At 49.8% G+C, this 22,576-nt stretch overlaps 1 protein-coding gene across 1 annotated transcript in view; it reads left to right on the forward strand.

Moving 5' to 3' along the window:
• Positions 1-3,259: 3,259 nt before the first annotated feature.
• The window catches only part of PSD2 (pleckstrin and Sec7 domain containing 2), a 39,824-nt gene continuing 20,507 nt past the window's right edge, over positions 3,260-22,576 (forward strand). Inside the window, exons 1-9 of the mRNA XM_044442836.1 lie at positions 3,260-3,466; positions 3,912-4,095; positions 6,482-6,587; positions 7,643-8,155; positions 8,333-8,485; positions 9,656-10,135; positions 14,666-14,860; positions 18,585-18,665; positions 22,327-22,439. Of these exons, the coding sequence (XP_044298771.1) occupies positions 3,260-3,466; positions 3,912-4,095; positions 6,482-6,587; positions 7,643-8,155; positions 8,333-8,485; positions 9,656-10,135; positions 14,666-14,860; positions 18,585-18,665; positions 22,327-22,439 (2,032 nt within the window). The remainder of the gene's footprint in view (positions 3,467-3,911; positions 4,096-6,481; positions 6,588-7,642; positions 8,156-8,332; positions 8,486-9,655; positions 10,136-14,665; positions 14,861-18,584; positions 18,666-22,326; positions 22,440-22,576) is intronic.

Raw genomic sequence — 22,576 nt, forward strand, 5'->3', positions numbered from 1 at the left:
AGAGTCCCTCTGTCACAGGAAGGAAAAGGAAGGACAGCAATATGAAGGGAGTTACTCAAAGTCAAATATAACGAATTCTGGCAAGAAATAGTTCTGAAACAAAGGGCAAAGCTTTTCCCTGCATAATAATTCGCTGGGTTTTTAAAATAAATCTTTTGCAAGTGGGAATCCTCCATCATTTTTAAGGGGATGTAGTCTCTCCTTTCCTCAGTTTGCCTTCTGCAGGGTCCCGTCACTATGGACCCCGTAGGTGGAATTTACTCTCCATCAGTGATCCCATAACACCACCAGTGCAGAGGAAAGTAATCGCTCTTCCTCCTTCACCTTTTCTTTTTACTTCTCCATAACAGCCCCCCAATGGTGGAACTCATTTCCATCCTAGGCGCGGTTGGTGTCAAGTCTTTATTCCTTCAGACAACAACTAAAAATATATCTTTTTCGCAGCCACTTTGGTAGGTGAGCTGCTTGGCCTCTGTTTTAATGGTTTTAATGGTTCGTGTGTTTTTTTGCTGCTGCCTCACTATGATTTTCACGCCAGATATTTTTCTTATTATGCATAATTTTTATATATCTTCATTAAGGTCATTTCAATGGGTCTAACATCTCAATTGTTAATATCAAAATGTCCCTTTTAATCTCACTTTATCTCATTTTGCTTTATTTTATTTCATTGTTTATTTTAATGTATTGATTTTACTGGTTGGTTTTATATTGTGACTTATTAATGTACGAATGAATGAATTATATAGTTTTCATTGTTGTTGCAGTGGTGTGTAATATGTTGTGAGCTGCTCAGTGAGCCTATGGCTAGTGGGGCAGCTTAGAAATCAAACAAATGCATAAATAAACGAGTTAATAAATAACAGAATCCCTGACACATCAACCACAGCCAATCACACCACGATGACTTAAAGCAGCGGTCCTCAAACTGTTTCAATATGGGGCCAGTTGAAAGGTTGCAGGGACCGTTGCGGGCTGGTGAGGTGCCGTCGGGGTGGCGCAAGGCAGCATCAGGCGCGTGGCGGTGGGTCGCTTGCTCAGAGATCTCCCAGCGAGTCCAAAACTCCGAGAGAGATCTCCGAGTGAGTGAGCCACCACCTCCCCGCCCGCGCAGCAAGCGCGCATGCGGGCGTCAAACAGCGGATGGCCGTGGAGGGCCGGATCCATCCCATGGGCCATAGTTTGAGGATCCATGACTCAACGGATGGATCCAACTCATGCGTCTTTTGAGTAGGTACCCATGCGGACACCGCGTCACTAAAAGCCAGCTGTTGCAACATCGGCCCATAAAAATGCTCCTGTAGAGCTGTGCAAAATTTAGCTAGAGGCAAGCCACAAACGGCTCGGGCGTACAGCTGAGGCACCCCAACACCTTCGTCCTAAATCATTCCTTTGTCGCAGGCTAGCATTGGTCCTTGTCAGAGAATTCGCCTGCTATTAATATTGGCAATTAAGAACAGACTAATGAATTACTGAGCATAGCTCTAGAATAAGGTATTTCCACACCTGATGGGAAAGGATGCACACCAGGGTTGTACTTGGGGCATGCGCAGAATCCGTGATCTTTCTGGTCTCCTGGAAGCTCCCACACCAGTTCCAGAACTGCCCTTTTCTGGAGTGAAAAGGGGGGGAATGTATAAAAATTGTGGACAAGAGGGGTCCGGAAGCATCTTCATCTCCCCAACACGGTAGGCAAAATCGTTTGTCAATTACGAAGCGTATTTTGCCTGTTCACCCAAGAAACGCAGCTAGTTGGAACTCGCATTCAGTCGTATTCAGTTTCCTTAGTGAAGCAGCACTGCGGAGACAGTTCCTACTGCTTAGATCGCAATGCAACCTTCTCTTACTCTTCCGTAGGCCTCACTGAACTAAAGAGAGACAAGGACGAGTTTGCATTGGATCGATTCTGCTCTGAAAGACACAGTGCTGGGAACCAGCTACATGGCAGGCAGATCTATCAAACTGTAATATCCATCGCTCAAGTCACCAATATTAACCAATATTTGCATCCATTTTCCCACAGATATGCAAAAAATTAAAAGAAATCCACTCCTGATTTCAAAAGTAGATTGTCCTTCTAAACTTCAGCAGGAATGTCTGTTCCCTGCACAGCACCCGTTTTGTACCTACGGGTTATGCTCTTTTGTTTCCATTTCCAACAAGGAGCAAGTTGCCATGAGGATTTAATTGCTCCATGTGGAGACATTTAAACTCGGTGGCTTGCTGTCCTGGCCATCCCCTCCTCTTCCGAATAAAGTTGTCTTTCAAAGATGGAGCAGTGTTTAGGCCAAAGTGGGTCACAACAATCAAAGAGAGTAAATCGTTTCTGCTGACTCTTCAGTTTGAATCAAAACTGGTTTGGCTCCAAATCAAGCTTCTAAAAGACCTACAGTTTGTCCTCCAATTACAAGTAAAACAAAGCCAAAGCCAAACCCTACAATGAGCATTGTTCTTCTGCAATCAGAGTGAAAAAGAAGCAGAAATGTCCCCTGTGACTCCAAGGTGAAGAGGGAATTCTTATTAAAAAGTTCTGGAAAGCAAATGATTGATACTTTCCTCTACATAAAATTTTCAGAGTAGAATTATCCGGTGCAGCCAAAAACACAGGAGCCGGTGAGGTTTGCTGGGAATGAAGAATATCTGGAGATCTAAAATGCAAATAGCTGCCCTGGTTCATTAGCAAAGCTGATGACAGTGATGAAAGCCAGTGCGGTGTGGAGATGAGAGTGCTGGGCTTGAGATCTGGGTGCTAGTCCTCATGATGCCATGCAACTCACGGGGTGACTGTGGGCCAGTCAGATTCTCAGCCCAGCCTACCTCATAGGGACACTGTTGTCAGGATAAAAACGGAGTGGAGGAGAACTGGGTTCTTTGCGAGAGGGAAAAAAGCAGGATGGAAATGCAACGGGAGAGTAATAGGAAGACCCACAACTTCCAGTAGAGCCAAAAAATTTTAGCAGGCAAGCTGTTGACTTCTCTGGATCTCTTGGTCAGGGAAGAAGCTGAATGTTTGAAAAGATGGTCGGGGGAGAGAAAATGATTCAGGGAAGGGGGGGACCCCAAAGCCCACAGTTTGCGGCATTCATTCATCTTTGCTGTCTGCAATAAGGATGGGGGAGAATATTGCTTGGTTTTCATTGTTCATCAGGTTGACTAAATTCACACCTCCCACACTCATGGAAGGAAGAGGCTGCAGTTTCACAGGGCTGGGGAGAAGGAGAGGGAGAGTCAATCTGGGAACGCGAATCCCAGGACGAGGATGATCGGGGCCCTGACAAGGTTTCATGTCTTGATGATGGAGCGGAAGGAGGCGTGGTTGATCAGCTGGGAACCAAATGACGAGAGGAGAGCTTTGGGCGAGGAGGAACCGCTCCGACTCGGCCACAATGAGGTCCAAATGGCGATGGGCCCACCTCGCCTCCTGTCAAGAGCCAAGGCGAAAAGCATCGCTGCCGCGAGCACCGCTGTGAGGGGGAGGGAGTGCTCTGCCCTTATCGGTGGTCCAAAGCTAATTTTAAGGAACATAAAATAACTATCCCACAAGTTTGGAGGCAAATAAAAGACGAGCCGAGATGGTGTGTAAGACATCTGGCCGCCATCTCAGATGTAAAGGACCACCAGTGCACCGTGCACAGCCCTTCTCTGCCTCCCTCGCTCCAATTGCGGCCCTGATCCTGGGACGAGCACACCGCCCCAGCCACGTGCAAAGGGGGGGTGTCTAGGCAAGCCCCTCGTGAGCAGGGTCGGAGAAGCCCCGTCGCGCCCCCAAAGTCACCCGGGAGGCACCTTCCCAACGCAGCCGCTCCCCCGCACCCGGCCTCCAGCAGGAGTCCTCGGGGGAAGTCCATGGCTTCTCCTTGGATTCCTCCGTCTCCGTTGCGCCCCAGACGCACCCTGTTGTCATCGTGTAGCTTCTCACTTGTCGCAAATCGACAGGCAGCTCCGCCTTGGAGCAGATGTGCATTGAGTTTGTTCCACCCCATCGAAGGCCTCCTTGGATCCGGACAAAATGTCTCATGGCCCTCAAGGAAACTTACTCCTCCGGCGGTTCTGGTCGGTCCGATGCTTTTCGGCCGTATTTGAGGGAAGCCAAAGGTGCTGCTCCAGCGCTGAGGGAGCTATTTTGAGCTGAATCATCAGCAGGAGCAAAGTGGCAAATTGGCACCGTTTCTGCAGTTTAAGGTGTTGTGGAAATCACACCGAATCTCCCAAGAACTGCCAAAAGCTCGACATTGCTAGGGACCACATTTCAAAATAAAACGGGCTTAATCTGCCTCAGGTTGACGGGACGGGATGTGATCTAAATGCGTAGCTTCCTTTTATCTGGAAAGGAAACCAGAAGAACCTTTGAGGAATGTCTCCAAATCTGCAGCAAGCTGGCCTGATATGTGGAACACGCTTTTCCCAGTTTCTCTCCCCAGCACAAGCACCAGTGGATGCAACAATGCACATTTTCAGATAGAAATAACAACAGCAGCAGCAACAGCAACATTTCTCCACTGCCTGTAGCCAGAACTCCCTGGGTGGTTCACAACATTTTATGTCACCCGTCCAGATTTTAGTCAGGCCTGACCCTGCTTAGCTTCCACAATAAGGCGGGTTCAGGCACTTCAGGCTACATGGAAGCGACTTTGCAAATCTATTTAGATGCATAGTTTGAGAGAAAATACACCAAGAAGTGAATAATTTCTAGGAAAGGAAGTTAAAAATAGGTATTTACACATTTCCATGTCAGTTTGTAAAATGACGGGTTAATGTGGAAATGGGAGAGAATGGACTTAGGAATGAACATGGGGAGAGTCCAATGGAGGAGAAATTAACCAGTCCCCCCGTTGCTGTATTTATTTGTTGGCATCGTTCTTTTTAGACACACCCCAAAGCCCATCATCATGGAACCCGGGCAAATTCTCTCTTCCCTAGACAGGAAGCCCTTGACTTGCTCAGCCCTTCCGGAGTATGGCTGCTTGCCTTGCTCATATAACATTTGCTTTTCCAACTAGTTCCACACTGTGTGGAACACCAAGCTCTTGACACGTCTCCTCATGTCAGTCCCGTTCCTTCCAGGCTCCTCCAAACACAACCAGTGCCCTTTTTCCGATGGGGAAGGCAGATGAAAATTATTTCCTGCGCAGGAAGTGCTGCTACCGAAGCAACGGATGAAACGCTTCCCGTTCGGTGTATCTGGGCAAGAATCTGGCCACCCTTCCCCTGTCTGAGGCCGCGTGTGCTTCTGCCAACGGGAACCTACACGCAGACCCATTAATGGCAAAATGAGTGATTGACTTTCCTTGAAAGCTCTGGGGAGCGATTGAAAGTGATGTGTCTAATATGCTCAACTAGATGCGATGTCTCCCAAGGAACTCATGATGCCGGAGAAGTTTTGAGGCAAGCCTCAGCGAGAACAACTTCTGAGACCCCTTTGAATGCAAGACGGCAATGCCACATCTGACAAGGTGGCCTCCACCAGAAAGGGCTTGTCCTCATATTCGTCGCTCGGCTTGCCCAAGCGCCGCATTGCTTTTGCGGTGAGAGAGCAGCACAGTGGCCAAAGCAGCATTCAGACAAACAGCCACCCCTTCCTCTGCTGTGAGTGCCGGACGGCGCCTCAGTGAAAGGCAGCAAAAAGGCCAAAATTTTGCTGCAAAAAGGCCATTTCTGCAGCTGCTCGATGCGTTGCCAGGAGCTGTTGTGGCTGCAGAAAGAAAAAAGCTAGTGGAGGGTAATGGGAAAAGAAAAGCCGTGATGGAAAGTTAAAGGTTTGGCAAGGGGACACAGAGGGTGACCATGACATCCAGGCACATGTGTCGGACCGAGGTCCATTTTGCACAAGTTCTCAGCAGCCAGAAACCTGCGGCAGGAGAGTGCAGGGCGGGAGAAGGCAGGCCCAGAGCAAAAAAAGGGGCGGCCAACGGGAAAAACCAAAAGTGCCAGCATCCTTTAGCCTAAAGTACGTCCATGCCGCCAGTAGTGAGGTCTTGGGAGAGCCGATTCTGCCTCTCAGGTTGGGGAAAAAACTGCACGAAAGCCAGGAAATGTCCCAGCATGGGTGGGCCCAAGTGAAGGCGGAAGCGAGGGGGCTTCCAGCCACCCCATGTATTCCTGTAACAGGTCAAAGGGTCGCTGTAGTAGAAAAGTGTAAGGTGCTTGCATTTATTTTACCCCTAATGGGCACGGGGCGGCATGGGCATTCTGTTGCCCGTCGTGGAAGGCTGCGAGCCATCATTGGGGTTCCCAGAGAAAGCTTTCCAAAGCTCACGGTCGTGGACTAGTGGAGTTGGAAGGGTCCTGTAAGCCATTGGGTCCAACCCCTGCTCAGTACAACCACTCGAGCCTGTTCGTCCATGTCTTGTACTCTGGGATGATCGAGAAGAGAACCTGGCCTTCCTCTTTGTGGCAGCCGTCAAGCAGCGCGCTCTCCTGCCCCCTCCGTCTTCTCTTCCCAGGGCTAAACGAGCCCAGTTCTTTCCATCTCTCCGCGCAGGGCTTCGTTTCCAGTCCCCGGGCCACCCGGGCTGCCCTGCTCTGAGCCCTTCCCAGCTTCCCCGCATCTTCCCTCACCTGCCTCAGGTGCCTGGAACTGGGCACAGGTGCGGCCCCAGCGGTGCTGAGCAGAGGGCACCAGCGCCTCCCGTGCCTCGGAAGAGCGGCTCCTGTTCATGCAGCCCGAACAGCATTTTCCCCCTTGCTGCAGCCACATCGCCTCGTTCAGCTGGTGAGCGGCAACAGTTCCAAGAGCCTTCTTACTCCGAGAATTGTTGCTCTACTGCTGCAGGTGTGCTCATCTTGCAATTGCACTTGGTTTCTTTTTCCGAGGTTCAGGATTTGGCATCCATCCCTATTAAACATCCTTCTGTTGTGTTCAGCAAAGTGCCACGAGATCACTCTGAAGCCTGTTTCTGTCTTCCAGGGCATTAACTGGAGGGCACTGCAAGAAGAGCTAGGGGCAATTCTTCTGCCTCCCTTGCTCTTGAGCCTCGCCAATGTGAGATGAATTTCTTTCGGCCCCCTTTTTGAGGACTAGCGTCTTTCTCAAGCACACAAACTGCTGTCTTAAGGTGCAAGTTACGTACATACCTGGGCAAAGAGAAAAAAAATGTAAATAATGGGGTTGGATATCAGGAAAAGTAACAGCTCTCATATTTTATGATTGCTTGTGCATCACTGTTCACATTTTTCCTCTGCACGTACTTTCCAACTGCGGACGACGTTTCATCCATCTGGTAAGGTTCTGTGCCCAGTACTGACACCAGGATTCATTTGACTGTCAAGGCGCTGGAAAGATTTTTGTTGACGCTATTAAGGCATGATAAAATGGATGTACTATTATCCCTTCAGGGTGAAATATTACCGTTATATTATAGTACCATCAGTGGACAAAGCGCTTTGCAAAGTAATGTGAGCTGCTTATTTGGGGTGGTGGCTTGTTTGCCCTGCCTCTCCCAGCCCTGCACAGTGGGACCAGAGAGGTGAGGCAAGGCACAGGAAGTGGGGCTGCACCTGCAGAAAAGCCCCTGTGTGTGCTTAGGCTTGGCCTGGCCGGGAAACCCGATGCTGGCGAAACCAGGACCCTTTCCAACGTGTCTGCTGCAAGCTCCTTGTCCCCTGGAGGGTCTAAGGGCTCCCTGCTTCTTTCTCGTTGCAGGCTCAAGCTAGCGAGCACCGGCACCCCCGAGCCAAGCGAGACTCACCAGAACATGAATGGAGAGATCCCCTTGCCGCCGTCGCTGGCCGGGTGCAACGAGCGACCGTCCCTGGCCCTCTCGACCACGAGCAAGCGGCTGGCGGGGCCGGCGGGGCCTGCGTCCAGCATCCCGAGCAATGCCGAGCCTCCCCTGGCGATGGGGGGCAGGACGGCGGAGGGGGGCTGGGGGGCCGGCACAGGGGCGTGGAGGGGGGCGGGCACGCAGCCGGGGCCAGGGCCGTGTGGGCCCCTGGAGAATGCCCGGCACGGCCCGGGCGGCCCGGTGCTGACGAATGGGCTGCTTGCAGGGCCCGGGCTCACCAAGGGCAGCCATGGGGGCGGCGAGGAGGGGCCGGCGAGCCCGGGGGCGGCTGCTTCAGAAGGGGGGCTCTCGGCAAGCAGCCCGCCATGCCACGAGCCACCCGGCAGGGCCAGCCCGCAGGCACTCCTTCCGGAGGATGCGGACGAGAGCAGGTAAAGGCACTGCGGGGCGAGAGCACGGGCGGCTCAGGTGGGCCAGGACGCTTTTCTCCTGACACCAAAGCTGGCTTTTTGCTGAGTGCGGGGGACACAAATATAGGGCACAATTTGACTTTTAGGGGTGGCAAAACAGCAACCGCTGGCCCGGTGTGCCGCTCGGGCGCTTTGCAGGGGCTGCCAGCCTGGAGGCTGCCAGAGGTGCCCCAAACAAAGGGGGACCCGGCTCCACGGGAAGGGTCGCTTCATCGGCCAGCAGCAGGAGCGCCAGCCAGTGGCCTGGCTGCTCCGGAAGGTGGCCAAGGTCTCTGTGGCTCTTGGCCAGCAGTTGGTTGCCCCCTCCCTGCCCCCTCCTTGGGGTCAGTTGCCCAGCTTCTGACCACACAACAGTTCCTTGTTGGTATACCTAATGAATTTTACCTTATTTTATTTTGTTTATCTATTTAAAACTACTGAGATCTCAGGATGGTGTTACGATAAAACAGAGTATCCAAATTGATTTTCTATACAATAAAACCTCACAGCAAAATCAGACTCAGACCTAAAATAAAGGGAAAATAAAAGGGTTTGGCCTGGTGCCGAAAGGGATAACGTGTCGGTGCCAGGCGAACCTCTCTGGGGAGCGAATTCCACAATTGGGGTGCCACCGCAGCGAAGTCCCTTCTCTGGGTAGCCACCCTCCTGACCTCCTTCAAGGAGGGCTCCCGGAGCAGGGCCTCCACCCCAGATCTTAGGGAAGGAGAGGCTCCTTCAGATATCCTTTAGAACAAGTGACCTGTTGCCTCAAGCTCAATATGACTTGCAACGGGCTATCGTGTTGTGTGAACCCAGTCTGTCTGTCTAACTTGGCGTAGGTTCCCCCCAGGTGAGCAAACACCACCTGTGCAGAGCAGCTGGCTGATTCAGACGCCACAGTTCCATGGATTTTGCAGGCATGCGGTTTGTGCTGGAAGTGATCCCGGATCAAGGGAATTACCGCAGCCGCGTATCCCTGAGCTCCGCCACATGTACAGGGCTTCTTGCAACCTTGCATGAGTCCAAATACTGGGAATACTTCTGGAAAATATTTTCCAGTTTGGAACCAACCTGTATCTACCACTGTCATTCTTCCATTGTTGGAAGCTTCCTTTCCACCACTTCCACTGTTAAAGAAACAAACTGGTTTTTAAGTTTAAACTTTAAAATTTATACTAAAAAGCATAATGGAGTGGAAGCTTGTAAGAAAAAAACAGGTTCTTTGGCATTTTCTCTGTTTTCAGCATGGTCCCGGGAACCAGCTGAAAGCGGACCGGGAACCAGGTAAAATGGACAATAATTACCGCTTCCCCTCCAGTTTTCGAGCATTTGAATCTATATTATTGCAAAAACGAGCAGCCTGGTCCCCCTCCATCCCGTGTCTTGCATCTCCACTCGCTTCTCCCAGTGCAGAGATCTTATTAAATAGGACTTCCCAGGAGGACAACTTCCGTGCTGTTCAGCTCTGCCTTTCCATTTCAGCTTCGCTGCTGCAGAATGTTGCAACCAGGATGACCGGGAAGATCCTGCATTTAAAGACATCAGGGATGGATTTAGCTCTACCTTCGAAAAGATCGTGGAATCTGAGCTTATGAAGGGCACCTACTACAGCAGCCTGGACTCACTGGACGTGATTTCACTGACCGACGAGACGGACAGCTGTGTGAGCTTTGACGCTCCGCTCACCCCTCTTATCCAGCAAAGAACTAAAGAAAGTTCCGAACTTCTGGAACAGAAACTCTTCACCCACCAGAAGCAGGCTCTGCCGCCCGTGGCAGCGGAGAAGCAAGACGTGGCGATGGCCAGAGTTACGGAGGGTGATTTCGGGAGTCCACTGAAACACGCCATCACCAGCAGCCGGTCTGAAAACGTGCTGAGCAGGACATCCCTGAGCGGCGTGCCCAACGGGTTCCATGCTGAGGGGTCGGAAGAAAATGCTGTGAAGCTTATCAGTTCAATCAGGTAAAACGCTCTTCTACTTGACAGCCCATAACACAGATGCATTTTCCTGGTTAATTGAATAAGCTGCTTAAACGGAAATAGGCTAATGAGTCGCTTTTTTATGTCCCATGGTTTTGTTTATTGTTATTATCATTCCTCGGCACAGTGGCAATAGGAACGGTGATCGGTGATCGTAACAGACGCTGAAAGCTTGAATTGGTTTCAGTGGTAGATCAAACAAGTTTAGTAGCTTAGTCAATGAATGGCTTCGCTGATTAATTGTTGGGAACTAAATTTGATTGGTGAGGGGGCTTTTAATCAGTGGAGCTGAGAGTAAATTGCATAGTTTGTGGCTAGTGTAAGTTTTCACTTGTCTGTCCACATTAAAGACAGGCTTTCCCCCCTAACATTTCCTGGTAGCTTTTGCTGATTAAATGTTTATCTTATCCTTCCATAAGTATCTTTAAAATACACTTATACTGAGATGTTAGTGCTATGCAAATATATTCATGTTCGATTGATAAATAAGCTGTCCTTAAACCAGTCAATAAATATTTCCTTAAATGCATTATTTATTCATTGGCTTTGTCTGCTGCAGGGTAGACTCTTTATCTACCCTGCGGCCCTCCAGCTATCGGTGGACTGCAATTCCCATCATCCTTGACCACTGGCCATTCTAGCTGCAGCTGGCAGGAACCGAAACCCGTCTTGCTCAGCCAGATCCCCGAATGATGAAATGCCATTAGTTGTTGATCCCGGGAACCTAAACCGCAGCTCACGATTCAGGCTGTCCTTCATGGTGGCCTGTGAAGTATCGCTTCAGGTCCTTCAGGCAAAAGCATCAGGTCCTTCATCCTAACTGACAGGGCTGAAGGAAGGGGGATATTTTGGTGGGATCTTCTAGGTACCTGTCCACAGGATGTCTTCTTGGCTAATGATGTCCAGAAGAAGGTTGCCTGGCAAATACTAAGGAATTGCAGATCCAGTTGGGGGTGAAAAGCAAGCCTTAAACTGGGAAATCACAGCTTCTGACATCGTGCTGACTTCACTTCCACGGATTTCAGTCAGTCTACCCTAGGTGACATTAAATCTGGAACCAAGCCACAGGGGTTCCTCACTGCCCGTTTCCGTGATTTTGAGCAAACACGGAGCCTCCGTGTTCCTCCTGTGTTTCTGGCTGCTTCACAGGTGGAAGAGCAGACGTTGTGTTCAGGTTTTAAATGATGCATGACTGTTTCTAGGACTAAAGTCCTGTGCCTCTAGAAGAAGATGCTCTTGAATGAGAATTGTTCATTGGCAACACAAATGTTGGCAAGAAACATAACTACCGGCTGATTGCCTTCAGGCTAGGAACCACGGAGAGAAATCTGGAATGTGAATGCTGCATATTACATGTAGGAACCCGGTATGGAAGAGGCTGACCTTAGCTGCAGCAACACAGATGCCGTCCTTGGCTTCACACCCTCTGCAGCAGACTGCTGCTGAACACGACTGGGAAACGGAAGGGGGTGTTTCGAAGCTGGCAGGAGCTTTGCATTATATTCCTCCATGGAACCATGACCGAGGGAGGTGGTGGTTCTCCCACAGTGGAGGCCTTCAAGAAGCAACTGGGCGGCCCTCTGAGAGGGGTGGTGCGACTGGGAGCCCTGCACTGAGCAGGGGTTGGGACCCAGCAGCCTTCCAGTTCTGCTAGTCGGTGATTCGGTGATTCTGCGATTCGGTGACTCCGTGATTCAATGCTCCCCTTCTGTAGCGGCTGCCTGGTCACCATCTTTGTGGACTCACTGGAAGGTGCTGGCCTTCAAAGTCCCAAATGGTTTGGGATCAATTATTTGAAGGATTGCCATACAGGCCTGCCAGGCATGAGCGTGAGCGTCAAAAACCCCATTCTCTAGCCTACCAACAAGAACTATTGCTCTGGAAGCACCAGAGATTGGGCTCTGGAACTCTTGCCCAGAGAAATGGACATGTTCTCATTTCAGCTAACTTGGAAAAACCAAAAGCAGCTTGAAGATGCATTTATTCCAGTCAGCATCTTTGCTTGAAATCATTGGCTGCTCTTGAGTATGTGTTTAATTGTAACTGTACGTTAATCTTTTTGGAAGCTGCTACATCAGGCAAGTCAAACTATGCTAAGCAAATAGATTAACAAGTGCATTTGCTCATAAGTTTTATTTATTTATTTAGAAAGCTTCTATGCATTCTATATATGCAATCAATGTTAGAGAAGGATCAAGAAAGCTGGATGCAGTTAAACATGAATTGCTTTACTTGATATTAAAACAAGAGCTCTATTAACAGACTAAGTTAATAGTTAATAAAGATTAAGAGTTAATAGCCTGATTAACAGACTTAGTTAATAAATTATTCTGAAGTTTTCATACTCTTGCTCATATTTCCTGATTTTTCAACTTAATTTTAAAAACTCGAAACTAACAAAGGACAATCTCCAAAGACTATGAAATAGGGGACACGTTTTTAGCTTCTGCAGAACTTGCATCAAGCTGGGTGGTGCAAAAGGCAGAGAGAGGGAGTGAACCCACAAAGTGCAGAGGCTGGGAGGCCCGTGGCACCAGCGCCTGCATGTGCAAACCAGTCTCAAGGTGCAGAATTCATTCTGCTCTTAGTCACAAGAAGCCACAGTGGGTCCCTATTTTGAAAAACAGAAGCCTGCCTTTTATTCAGATCAGTCTCCCATACTGGGTGAGAACTGCAAGTTCCGGCGTGGGCAGAGAGAAAGCTGCTTTCCTGGGAAGAAAACTGTCCTCAGACCTGGGCCCTCCATTCCGCCTCACCTGCCCTCAGCCCTCCCCCTCGTCCTCATTCCCCCCACTACATGCCTCCCCTCAGCTGGAAAGGTCACCTGCACTGGCAGGACATCTTCCTTTATTTCTCAGATTCCTCTCTTGCCCTCTTTCCTTCCATGGAACTCCGGGCAGCTTCCCTCACTCTCCTCCTCTCAATCTTATCCTCACAACAGCCCTGTGCGGCAGGCTGGGCTGAGAGGCTGGGATTGGCCCAAAGTCCATGGCCGAGTGGGGACTCGAACCCGGGTCTCCTGAGTCCCAGTCCCGTGCTCTTCACCACGACGCCACACTGGCTCTCCGTTAGAAGTTCACCTTCTGGGTGGCACAGAAAGAAGAGCGGCCAGCAAAGGGACGGAGTTGACACTGCCAGCACCACTGGGGGCTTGACGTATCTGGAACCTAAGTCTCCATTCAGGTCCAGTTCTTCTCACCAGCAACTTCGCTTATTGTTGGTAAGCAGAACAGCACCTGAAGAAGCAATGGGGTTCCAAAACTCATTTGGCATATATTAATCACTTTGGGACAGGCAGAACAATTTCTCTCCAGCTTCTTCCAGCATCCAGCATCTTTCCCCTCTATGGCTTCCATCTTTGCAAAGTTGGAGATTAATTTTGGTGGAAAGGCAATTGAAATTAAATGGGATTGTATTACATACTGGCTGGAGGAAGCTGAAACTTCAAAATCTGAAGACTTCTTCATGTTCTCTTGCAAATCAGCTGCCCAGAGAGAGTGATGGTGATAGGCAGCCTTCAAACAGATCGGTAGAAAACCATCTCCTTCTGGTTGTGGGCTCTTCCCTGGATGCTTTTGAAATGCTAGTTTCTAGAGATGTCTTTCAAGAGCATTCATTCTGACCTGTGCACAGGTCTCCATTGTAGAAAGCAACTTCTTCCATTTTCTTTTACTTTTCCAAACTGCCCCATGCACTGAAAGCCATAGATAATCCAGAGCAGGAAACCAGGTCAGATCCCAGGAGCTGTTAAACACAGAAATGGGGACATGTTTAAAAATGCCTCAAGGTCCATCAAGTGCAGGTACGTAACAACTTAATCGAGCCTTAATTGTCCTTCATTTGGTACTGAGACAGAGACACGCATCTGAAAACAGCTCTGCTTTCCTTCTGCGCAAAAGCAATTGCTCCATCGATTCCTGATTATCCCCGTCATGCAATTTAAGGGGGAAATGAACTTTTATACTTGGGCACTCTGTTTACTACTGCCACAGTGCAGACTTTGCACAGTATGTGAGGATGCGACCGGTCCTCTTGCATCCGGGTACGAGATCGGAGGACTGGCGGAAGGCCCCTTGGGGCATCCCCGGCCCTGACGACTCCTTGTGGCGTTAACGGTTCCATGGCGGCACGATTCACTTCGAAGCTCCCCACGCTGTCGCCAGTGGGATTTACAACTCCCTGACAACGCAGCCAACGCATTCCAAATATTGACCATACGTGGGATTCAGAGGTACCCACCCGACCCTTGTATCGAGCGATTCACCCAGGTTTGGCGATTCCTGCAAATGCTTCTCTCCGATGGTGCTTCCTTTCCCCTCCAAACATTTCTTTTTAATGAAAGCAAAGAAAACATCTGTGACCATTCCTCCCTCTGCTCTGGGGCCTCATGCCCGGAAAAAACCCGGATGCACCTAAAATGGGGGAGAGGGGCCCCCAGTGTGGTCTCCCCATGTCCCGCCTTCCGCCACTCGCTTCAGCCCCCGCTCGCTTAAGTGTGGTTCCTCCTTGCAGCGACGCCAACATCAGTGACGCGCTTTCCGACTCGGACTCCGACATGGGCAGCACGGAGCAGCTGGACCAGGGCAGCACGGACACCCTCGTCAACGGCTGCCGGGCGGACAGCGAGGCGGCCAAGAGGCTGGCGAAGAGACTGTACCACCTCGAGGGGTTCAAGCACTGCGACGTGGCACGCCAGCTGGGCAAGAAGTAAGTGGCCGGGGGGCGGAGCAGGGCCCCGGCGTGGCTCCGGCGGGGGGACGCTTTCTGCGAGAGGCACCGTCCAGGGACGTCTCCTCTGCTCCACGAGGGGCTGGGCGGGGGAACGTGCCCCCTGTTCTGGGCTGCCAGGCTGTCCGTGAAGTGTGGCAGGGCGAGGCGGGGAACACGGCTTGGCCTTCTCTGGGCCTCTTTTGGTGGGTCAGACCCTACTTCCGATGCCCTACTCATAAGCAAGCACAAGCAGGCCCCACCCAACAGAGGTGGCAAGGTTGAATTCCTCCCTCCCCACACACTGGGGTCCCGATCCATGTCAGCCCCCCTCCCCAGTGCTCACTCCTGAGAAAAGAAGCAACCAAGTTGTGTGTGTGCTGGTGTCTGGTTCCGCGCAACTTACACAGCAGTTGTAGGCAGCAGTGAGGAGCTGCAGGCGTGCATTCAGTGCCTGCCCTCACTGGGGAAGGACAGAGCGGGTCTTCGGCTGATTAGGCCACTCCGGCACAGCGGGATAATAGAGGGCAGAGCCTCCGCCGGCAGGGGAGTGGCGGCAGATTCAGTCCCCCGGCTCCCAAGGAGCCTCAAGCGGCTTTCTTTGCAGGGTCCTTGGCATTCTGGCCTCATTGCCAAGGGGGCGCACGGTGAGGGGGAAACTGGTCCTTCAAGTGGCAGCTTTTTCCCGATGACGGAATCCTGTTTGGGTTTAATGGGAAGTTTATTGGGATGTTTTTGCTGGACTGCAAGACAAGGAAACCTGAAGGCACTGCTGCCCGGACTCCCTGGGCATCACATTCCCCTTCCGTGGCCAAAACCAGTCTGCAGATTGGGAAGAGAATTTGAGGGATTGCTGGAGTGGAGGAGGAGGAGGAGGAGGAGGCCGACCATGGAGGACAAGCAGGGAAGGTGCTGTGAGCAACAAGAGCCATCCAAAAATTAGAGCGGGGAAAGGCCAAGGAAACACCCTCTGCGCTCCGACCCCTTCAGTTGCTAGTTTGCCCAAACATGAAGACCCGCCAGGCAAACCTTCCACCCTAAATTTTCTCAGTTTCAACATGGTGGCAAACACTCCCTCATAAATGCAAACTTGATGAATGTAACAATAATACAATATTATTTCATTTTGGCATCTATTCAGTCTTACTCTTCTAGGGTCACTTGGTTATCAGTCTTTACCCAGATTCTAGCCATACCAAGTGGCGTCTGTTTATGCCCTTTGATAGCCTGAATTCGCACATCATTGATTCTTTGTATTTTAAAAGAATAGTTTTTCTTTCACATGCTTATCATTCTTTTGACACCAGCAACAAAAGACATGAACAAAAGCATAAACAATACTTTAAAAATAAAAACAAAGCCACTGCACAACAAACAATGCTATATTCTGTTTTAAGTTTCCACAGCACTTATCAAGCAGTCTTCATTCGCATCAGCCTGAGCTTTTAAATTACAAATGAGGAATAAGAACAGATAAAATTTACTAAGGTAAAATTACCTTAACATGTTGCATGATTTAGATAAGATGCCAGTAACAACATTATTTGTTAATCCATGGGCCTGAAAAATACAGAATTGGGCATAGATTGTCCCGAGACACTAGGAGCTGGATGGTATAGAAAAGCTTTAAATAGGCAAATAAATAAATAGCCATATCCACACTAGAAAAAAAAGAGCAGCAGGGAAAAAGGGGCAGTAGGTTTCCTCCCTCTTCCTAACTCAGCTATTGCTTCTGGAAAAAGGTTTGCTAGTTTCCCCTGATTTAGTGAACCTTAAAAAATGCCTTGCTGAACAAACAGGCACCAATAATCCACCCACAGTGGAATGAACCCATGGAGAGAGAGAAAATTTTAGGTGGTGGGAAGTTGGTGAGGGGGGGGGGTTTAATCCCTCCACCAACCCCCTTTGCCCCGATCCTAATCAGGGCTACAAGTGCTTACACATGCGTAAAGAAAACCATTACGCAGGCACGCGTACTCTGCACATGATTTGTGGAACGTTTGCTTTGACTCTGAAAGATTTACAAAGGAACAAAGAGAGTACCAAATATGGGAAGGAATTTCCATGCGAAGGAGAAGGAAGAAAAAATTGTGGAGAATGGATCCGGCATTCCTTGTAAGTGCGCAGAAGGTCCTTTCATTCTACCATCAGTGCGGCCCTCTACCTGGGTTACCCAGGTGCGAGACCCACCGTGTTTCGTGGAGCTTTCTCCCGGGAACTATGCATGGGCCTGCACCAGGGTGTTAAGCTCTGAACTTGTCTTCACGTCTATTTAGCCTTTGAGAGTGCCAGTGCACATTATGTGCCGGAGAAAGGCCAGGAAAGCTCAGCCATCTGTTTCCTTCCTCTGAAGCAGCTTCGAAAGGGATGATTTAGTGTGGGAAAGCTGGGAGGAGACCATTGCTCAGCCCCTTCCTAACCCACCAAGTCATTGCAAATTCAGCGCGTCACATTTGCTGGTTCGGAGAAGGGGAGCACTGCTTCTCTTCTCTCGGTTCCTATCCTGCAACGCACCAGAATGGCTTTCACCGCCTTCGCTGTTGCCACTGGAGGATGAAAAGATCGAGATACCAACACAGCTCAGAAAGGGTTGGTGAGGAGACTCACACAGCGCTGGCCCGAAAGGATCGTTATGACGGGAAGGCAGGAAATTTGCGGCGAATTGTGCATGTGACCGCTGGGCCCAGCTGCTGGCCTGGTTCACACGTAACAAGAAGCCGCAACCCAAGGAATGGGCATTTTTCTCACGTATCCATCACTCGCCGGCAAAGGCCGAGAAAAGCCCCTAATGGTGAAGATCGCCCTTTCTAGCTATTCCCTTAAATGTATTAGGATTTCTTTAAAGTATTTATTGATGCAGAAACATGCTCCGTATTGCAAGAGGTTAATGACAGCAAGTGCGTGTGAAGAGGGACAGGCAGGGAAGAATTCACATGTGCCAGGAAACAGTACTTGAAATGAGACCTAAATTCACACAAGGCAGGTGGGCGTGAGACTTAGAAGTCTGTGGCAGCATTTGCTGGCATTTCCTGCTGTGCTTCCGAAAATCTTGAGAATGATCGGTAGTTGCCAATATTTACTGAATTTCTGATACTTGCCTCGCTCGCTCACTCGCTCTATGTATGTATGAATGTATGTATATACAGTATCAGATATTTCCACTACTCTCTCCCCTTCTCTTCTTTTCCGATACACTTGCAGACAAAAGGATGGCCATTTGTTTCTTTATTTCTTTATTTTAAATTTCCTGTATACCGTATGATTATTATAAAATCTCAAGATGGCTTACATTTGCTTCTATCCTGCAGATTCCAGATTTTTGTGGTTCCTACATTTTTGCATAGACCCTAATTAAAGGCAAGTTTTATTATCCAAGCCCAGCGGACATTAGGATAATAGGGGCTGAGTAGGGTTCTTTGAAATGGGATGAAGAAATTATTCAACGTCTCTGAAAATAAGTTGTATAGCAGAAGCTCTGTGTACAAACTGCAGTGTTATTGTCTGGTCCAAACTGGAGCTCCATTTTTAACTTTTCTCTTTCTGGATTCCTCCTGTTAGTTGGCTTGGCTTTATGAATGCTATCATACTCCACTGCACAGGTGTTAAAGGGAGGAAAGATGTGAAAGTTACAAATTTAAAAGCAAAAAACACTGGCACCCTGACAAGGAACCATGGGGATGAACGGTCTGACGCTGGGGCCTGATTGCGACTTCTTTGGTTACAGTAATGAATTCAGCAAACTGGTCGCAGAGGAATACCTCCGCTTCTTCGACTTTACCGGGCTGGCCTTGGACAAAGCACTCAGGTGAGCTGCGGGGCCGGGATCCCAAACAGGTGAGCAGCAGCCCAGGGCCTCCACCGTCCCTGCCAGATGCAATCCGTTGGTGCTGGACTTTTCTGGAGCAGTGCAAACCCTCTTTCGCCCTGTCTGCATGTCTCTCTTACATCTCGGTCTTTCCTCCCATTCATGCACTTCATTTATATCTGCTTTGGATCAGGTGATCAGACTGGAAAAAGGGGAAGCTGTCACAACCATGTGTGGTCTGAATTCAGTGCTAATGCTACTTACCTGCAAGCAGGTTGTCTTGAATCCAGTATGAAGGCTGCTGATATCTGAACAGGGCGGAAGCTGTCAAGCGCGTGCTTATGTCTTTATTTAGCACTTGTACCTGCCATCTTGTAGCCACACAGCCCTCTACACGGACCACACAATAAAAACCAACAACGTAATACATAACAATCAAATACATAATTTAGTTGATACATAAACAATTAAAACCACAGTATTGATAAATAATAAAAATAAGGTAACATCACCCTCATAGCAGAAGTACCAATTGATAGTTTAAGAAGCGACTGAACATCACAGTCACAAAGACTAAAATTTAATTTAAAATACCAATTAAAATCAAATTCCAAGTAAAATAACCAACACTCAAAATGAATAAAAATGTCTCGGTCTGGTCCGGGAATGTGTATAAGGACAGCGCCTGGCAAGGATCCCTGGGAAGGCAATTCCATCGATGGGGCAGCACAACTGAGAAGACTCGTTGAAGGGTTGCCGTCTCCTGAGCCTTCCTGGGAGACTGTTCTGGAGCAGGGCCTCTGATGAGGACCGCAGGGTCTGGGTAGGCTGACGTGGATGGAAGCATCCGTGCAGATGTCCAGGGCCTGGACCATTCAGGGATTTGCACGTCAAACCGAGCGCGCTGAGGCAGCCTGGGCTCCCGTGGGCAACCGGGTGATGCACAGAGGGCGGCTGCGAGGTGCTTGGTGTCGGTCAGCTGCCCCGTTCTGCACCAACTGTAGCTCCCGGGCCACTTTCCAGGGCAGCCCCACGGAGAGCTTCCGATCGCAGCCATTGTGCAGCCACTTTCCTTTCCTCCTTGGTGGATTGTAAGGGAAAAGAAAAGCGGGGGGAGCGGGGGTGGTTAGAAGGGGAAGACTTTGTCACGCAGACTCCTAAATTCCGTGGAGGGGGGATGCTTGCGTGGAAGTGCTTCGGCCTCGCAAGCAGGTGGGCAGAGCCAGGAATGTTTCAGGGGCCATGGGGGACTTTGGCCCACCAATCACACAATTCTCAGGAAAACAGCGAAATGCTCCCAGAGAGCTCATAAACAATGGCAGCATTCAAAATCGGCTGATGAATCCAAGAAGGACAGATGGAGTGTGTCCCACCACAGAAGACCAGTAAAACTGGGCATCTGCGTCAGTCATAAGCAAGTGAATACCATGGAAGTGCTCAGTCTTTTTACCACACTCGGAACGATCCCACTCCTCTGATTTCCCCCGACCTTCTCTTGGGTGGCTCATTTCACAGTGCACTTTCTTTGCATGAAATTGGCAGTGGCTCTGCCTTTAAAGTGGCGGAGCCCCGATCCGCACCCCACCTCTACCCTTCCCATCTTTCACCCCACACTTCGCAGTTAGTGGGGAAGAGGCCCTGGGAGAAAGCTGTGGATGGGGGAATCACTTTTCCTTCCCTTCCCTTAAATTTAAATCCTTAAATCCTTAAATTTAAATCCTTAAAATCCTTAAAGCACCCTACCTGCTTGGCTTGCGCACATCTCTTCTTCAGTCTCAGCTTCCCCTTTTCCAATTTTTCTTGGCTCTGCACAAGTTCCTCTTATATCTTTCTCCTCTTGCTATGCCCTTAATTTGATGCTTGGTCCAAACTGCTATATTTAGAACCATCTAATAAGATCATGCTTTGCCCTGTTGGAAAAGGACACAAGGACATTCTTATAATTGGAAAGGTAGCTAGGAGACTATTTCTATGCTTGATGGGTGCAATAAAAGAAACTCCTAGCCTTGAAATATATATGTTTTTAAAATTGCTAAGCTGGGCCATCACTGGAATTGCTGAAGTTTCAGCTGCCACGACGCAGTTGCCGTAATAGGTACAAGCGCAGGGGAACACGTCGCGCCACCCAGCTGCCTGTGAGTCCCGATTTTCTTCCAAATGGGGTTTGATATAGTGGCTTTGATGCATAGTCCCCGAAAGCACTTGACCCCAGATACTTTGGAAGCCTCTTTCCTCCCGCATGCCCCATCCCAAGCTCCACCAAGGGTCCAGGGACTTGGCCTTAACTTTCCGATCAGTGCACAGACCAAGATGCAAAGCCGGGAGGAGAAACTTTGGCTCACTGGAGGCTTTCTGAAGTACATACATATCATGAGGAGATGGCGGCTCTTAAAGCGAGCCAAAGAAATGAGTGGATGGGCTCATTTCGGGAAGGTGGAAGACCAGATTGGAGTTTGCTGACTTGTTCTGATCCAAAAACAAGGATTACTTCCAAAGCACTAACTGCTTTTTGTCCAGCACTGTGCAATGAATATCCACGTTGATGTTCAGGCACAAAGTCGTGTCCGACCCATCGTGACCCCATGGACAACACTCCTCCAGGCCTTCCTGTCCTCCACCTTCCCCCGGAGTCCACCTAAGCTCACGCGGACGGCTTCCGTGACTCCATCCAGCCACCTCATCCTCTGCCGTCCCCGTCTTCATTTGCCCTCAATTGTTCCAGCATCAGGCTCTTCTCCAGGGAGTCCTTCCTTCTCATTGGGTGGCCAAAGTATTTGAGTTTCATCTTCAGGATCTGGCCTTGTAAAGAGCAGTCAGGGTTGATCTCCTCTAGGACTGACTGGTTTGATCGCCCTGCGGTCCAAGGGACTCGCAGGAGTCTCCTCCAGCACCACAATTCAAGGGCCTCAGTTCTTCTGTGCTCAGCCTTCCTTATGGTCCAGCTCTCACAGCCATGCAGTTCCACTGGGAAAAGCACCCCTGTGCCCAGGCCTTCCTCTCTGAGTAGGCTTTGTTTCACAGGATCACAAGATGACCAGGAGGATCAGGCTACGATATTTGTCCACCTGACTTGATATTGCCTGTTCTGTTTGTTCATAGCTCTCCAGAACCTCAGGAAGAAGTTTGTCCCTTCAGCTGTTCCTGGAGATGTTGCTAAGTATTGCACCTCAGAGTTGAACCTGTTGTCATGGGTAATATTCTAGGTGCAACCCAATAAGTACCCATGGCATTAATCTCATAAGAGCCTCAAAACATTCTGGGTAGCAAAGAAACCATTCTCTAAAAGGCAGGGGAAATCATACATTGCTGAAGCAAAGTGGGCTGGACTCTCAGCACAGCCCAGTAACCTGGGGGCGTTGCTCAGAAAAGGTGTCTGGAAACTCAGAACAGGGCGGGTGCTGCCCAAACCTGCGGCAAAGCGTTCCCGTGAGGGCCGGGTCCGGAGCCCTACGTGTTGTGCTAGGGAGCAAGTATGAGGGCCGGCATCGTCCCCGGAGTGGTTCATAACAAATTACTGGTTAATAACTGGTGAACTTTTTATAATACCGTAGCTCTGAAGGAATTTGGCATCTCAGCATCTTCGGACGCTTTGCCGAGGAGGCCTGATAATAGCTCCCTTGTCTGTCTGCTCGCTGGCTTAACGCTCACTCTCTATGCCTAGAACGTTCCTGAAAGCTTTCCCGCTGATGGGAGAGACGCAGGAGAGGGAGCGAGTCCTTGTCCACTTCTCGCACAGATACTGCCACTGCAATCCGGAAGAGAGCACCTCCGAAGGTAACGCTCACGGCCAAGGCAGCTCAGCAGGCTCCCCGGGAGGCTTGCTGGAGAAACATTCCAGGAACGTTAACCCGGAAAATTAGCCTGTCTTGTGGAGACGAATCTGCAGAGCCGAGGTCCGCTGGCAGGAAAAT

Source organism: Varanus komodoensis, unplaced genomic scaffold (genome assembly GCF_004798865.1).
Source record: "Varanus komodoensis strain SLA01 unplaced genomic scaffold, ASM479886v1 scaffold40, whole genome shotgun sequence".
Lineage (NCBI taxonomy): Eukaryota > Metazoa > Chordata > Lepidosauria > Squamata > Varanidae > Varanus > Varanus komodoensis.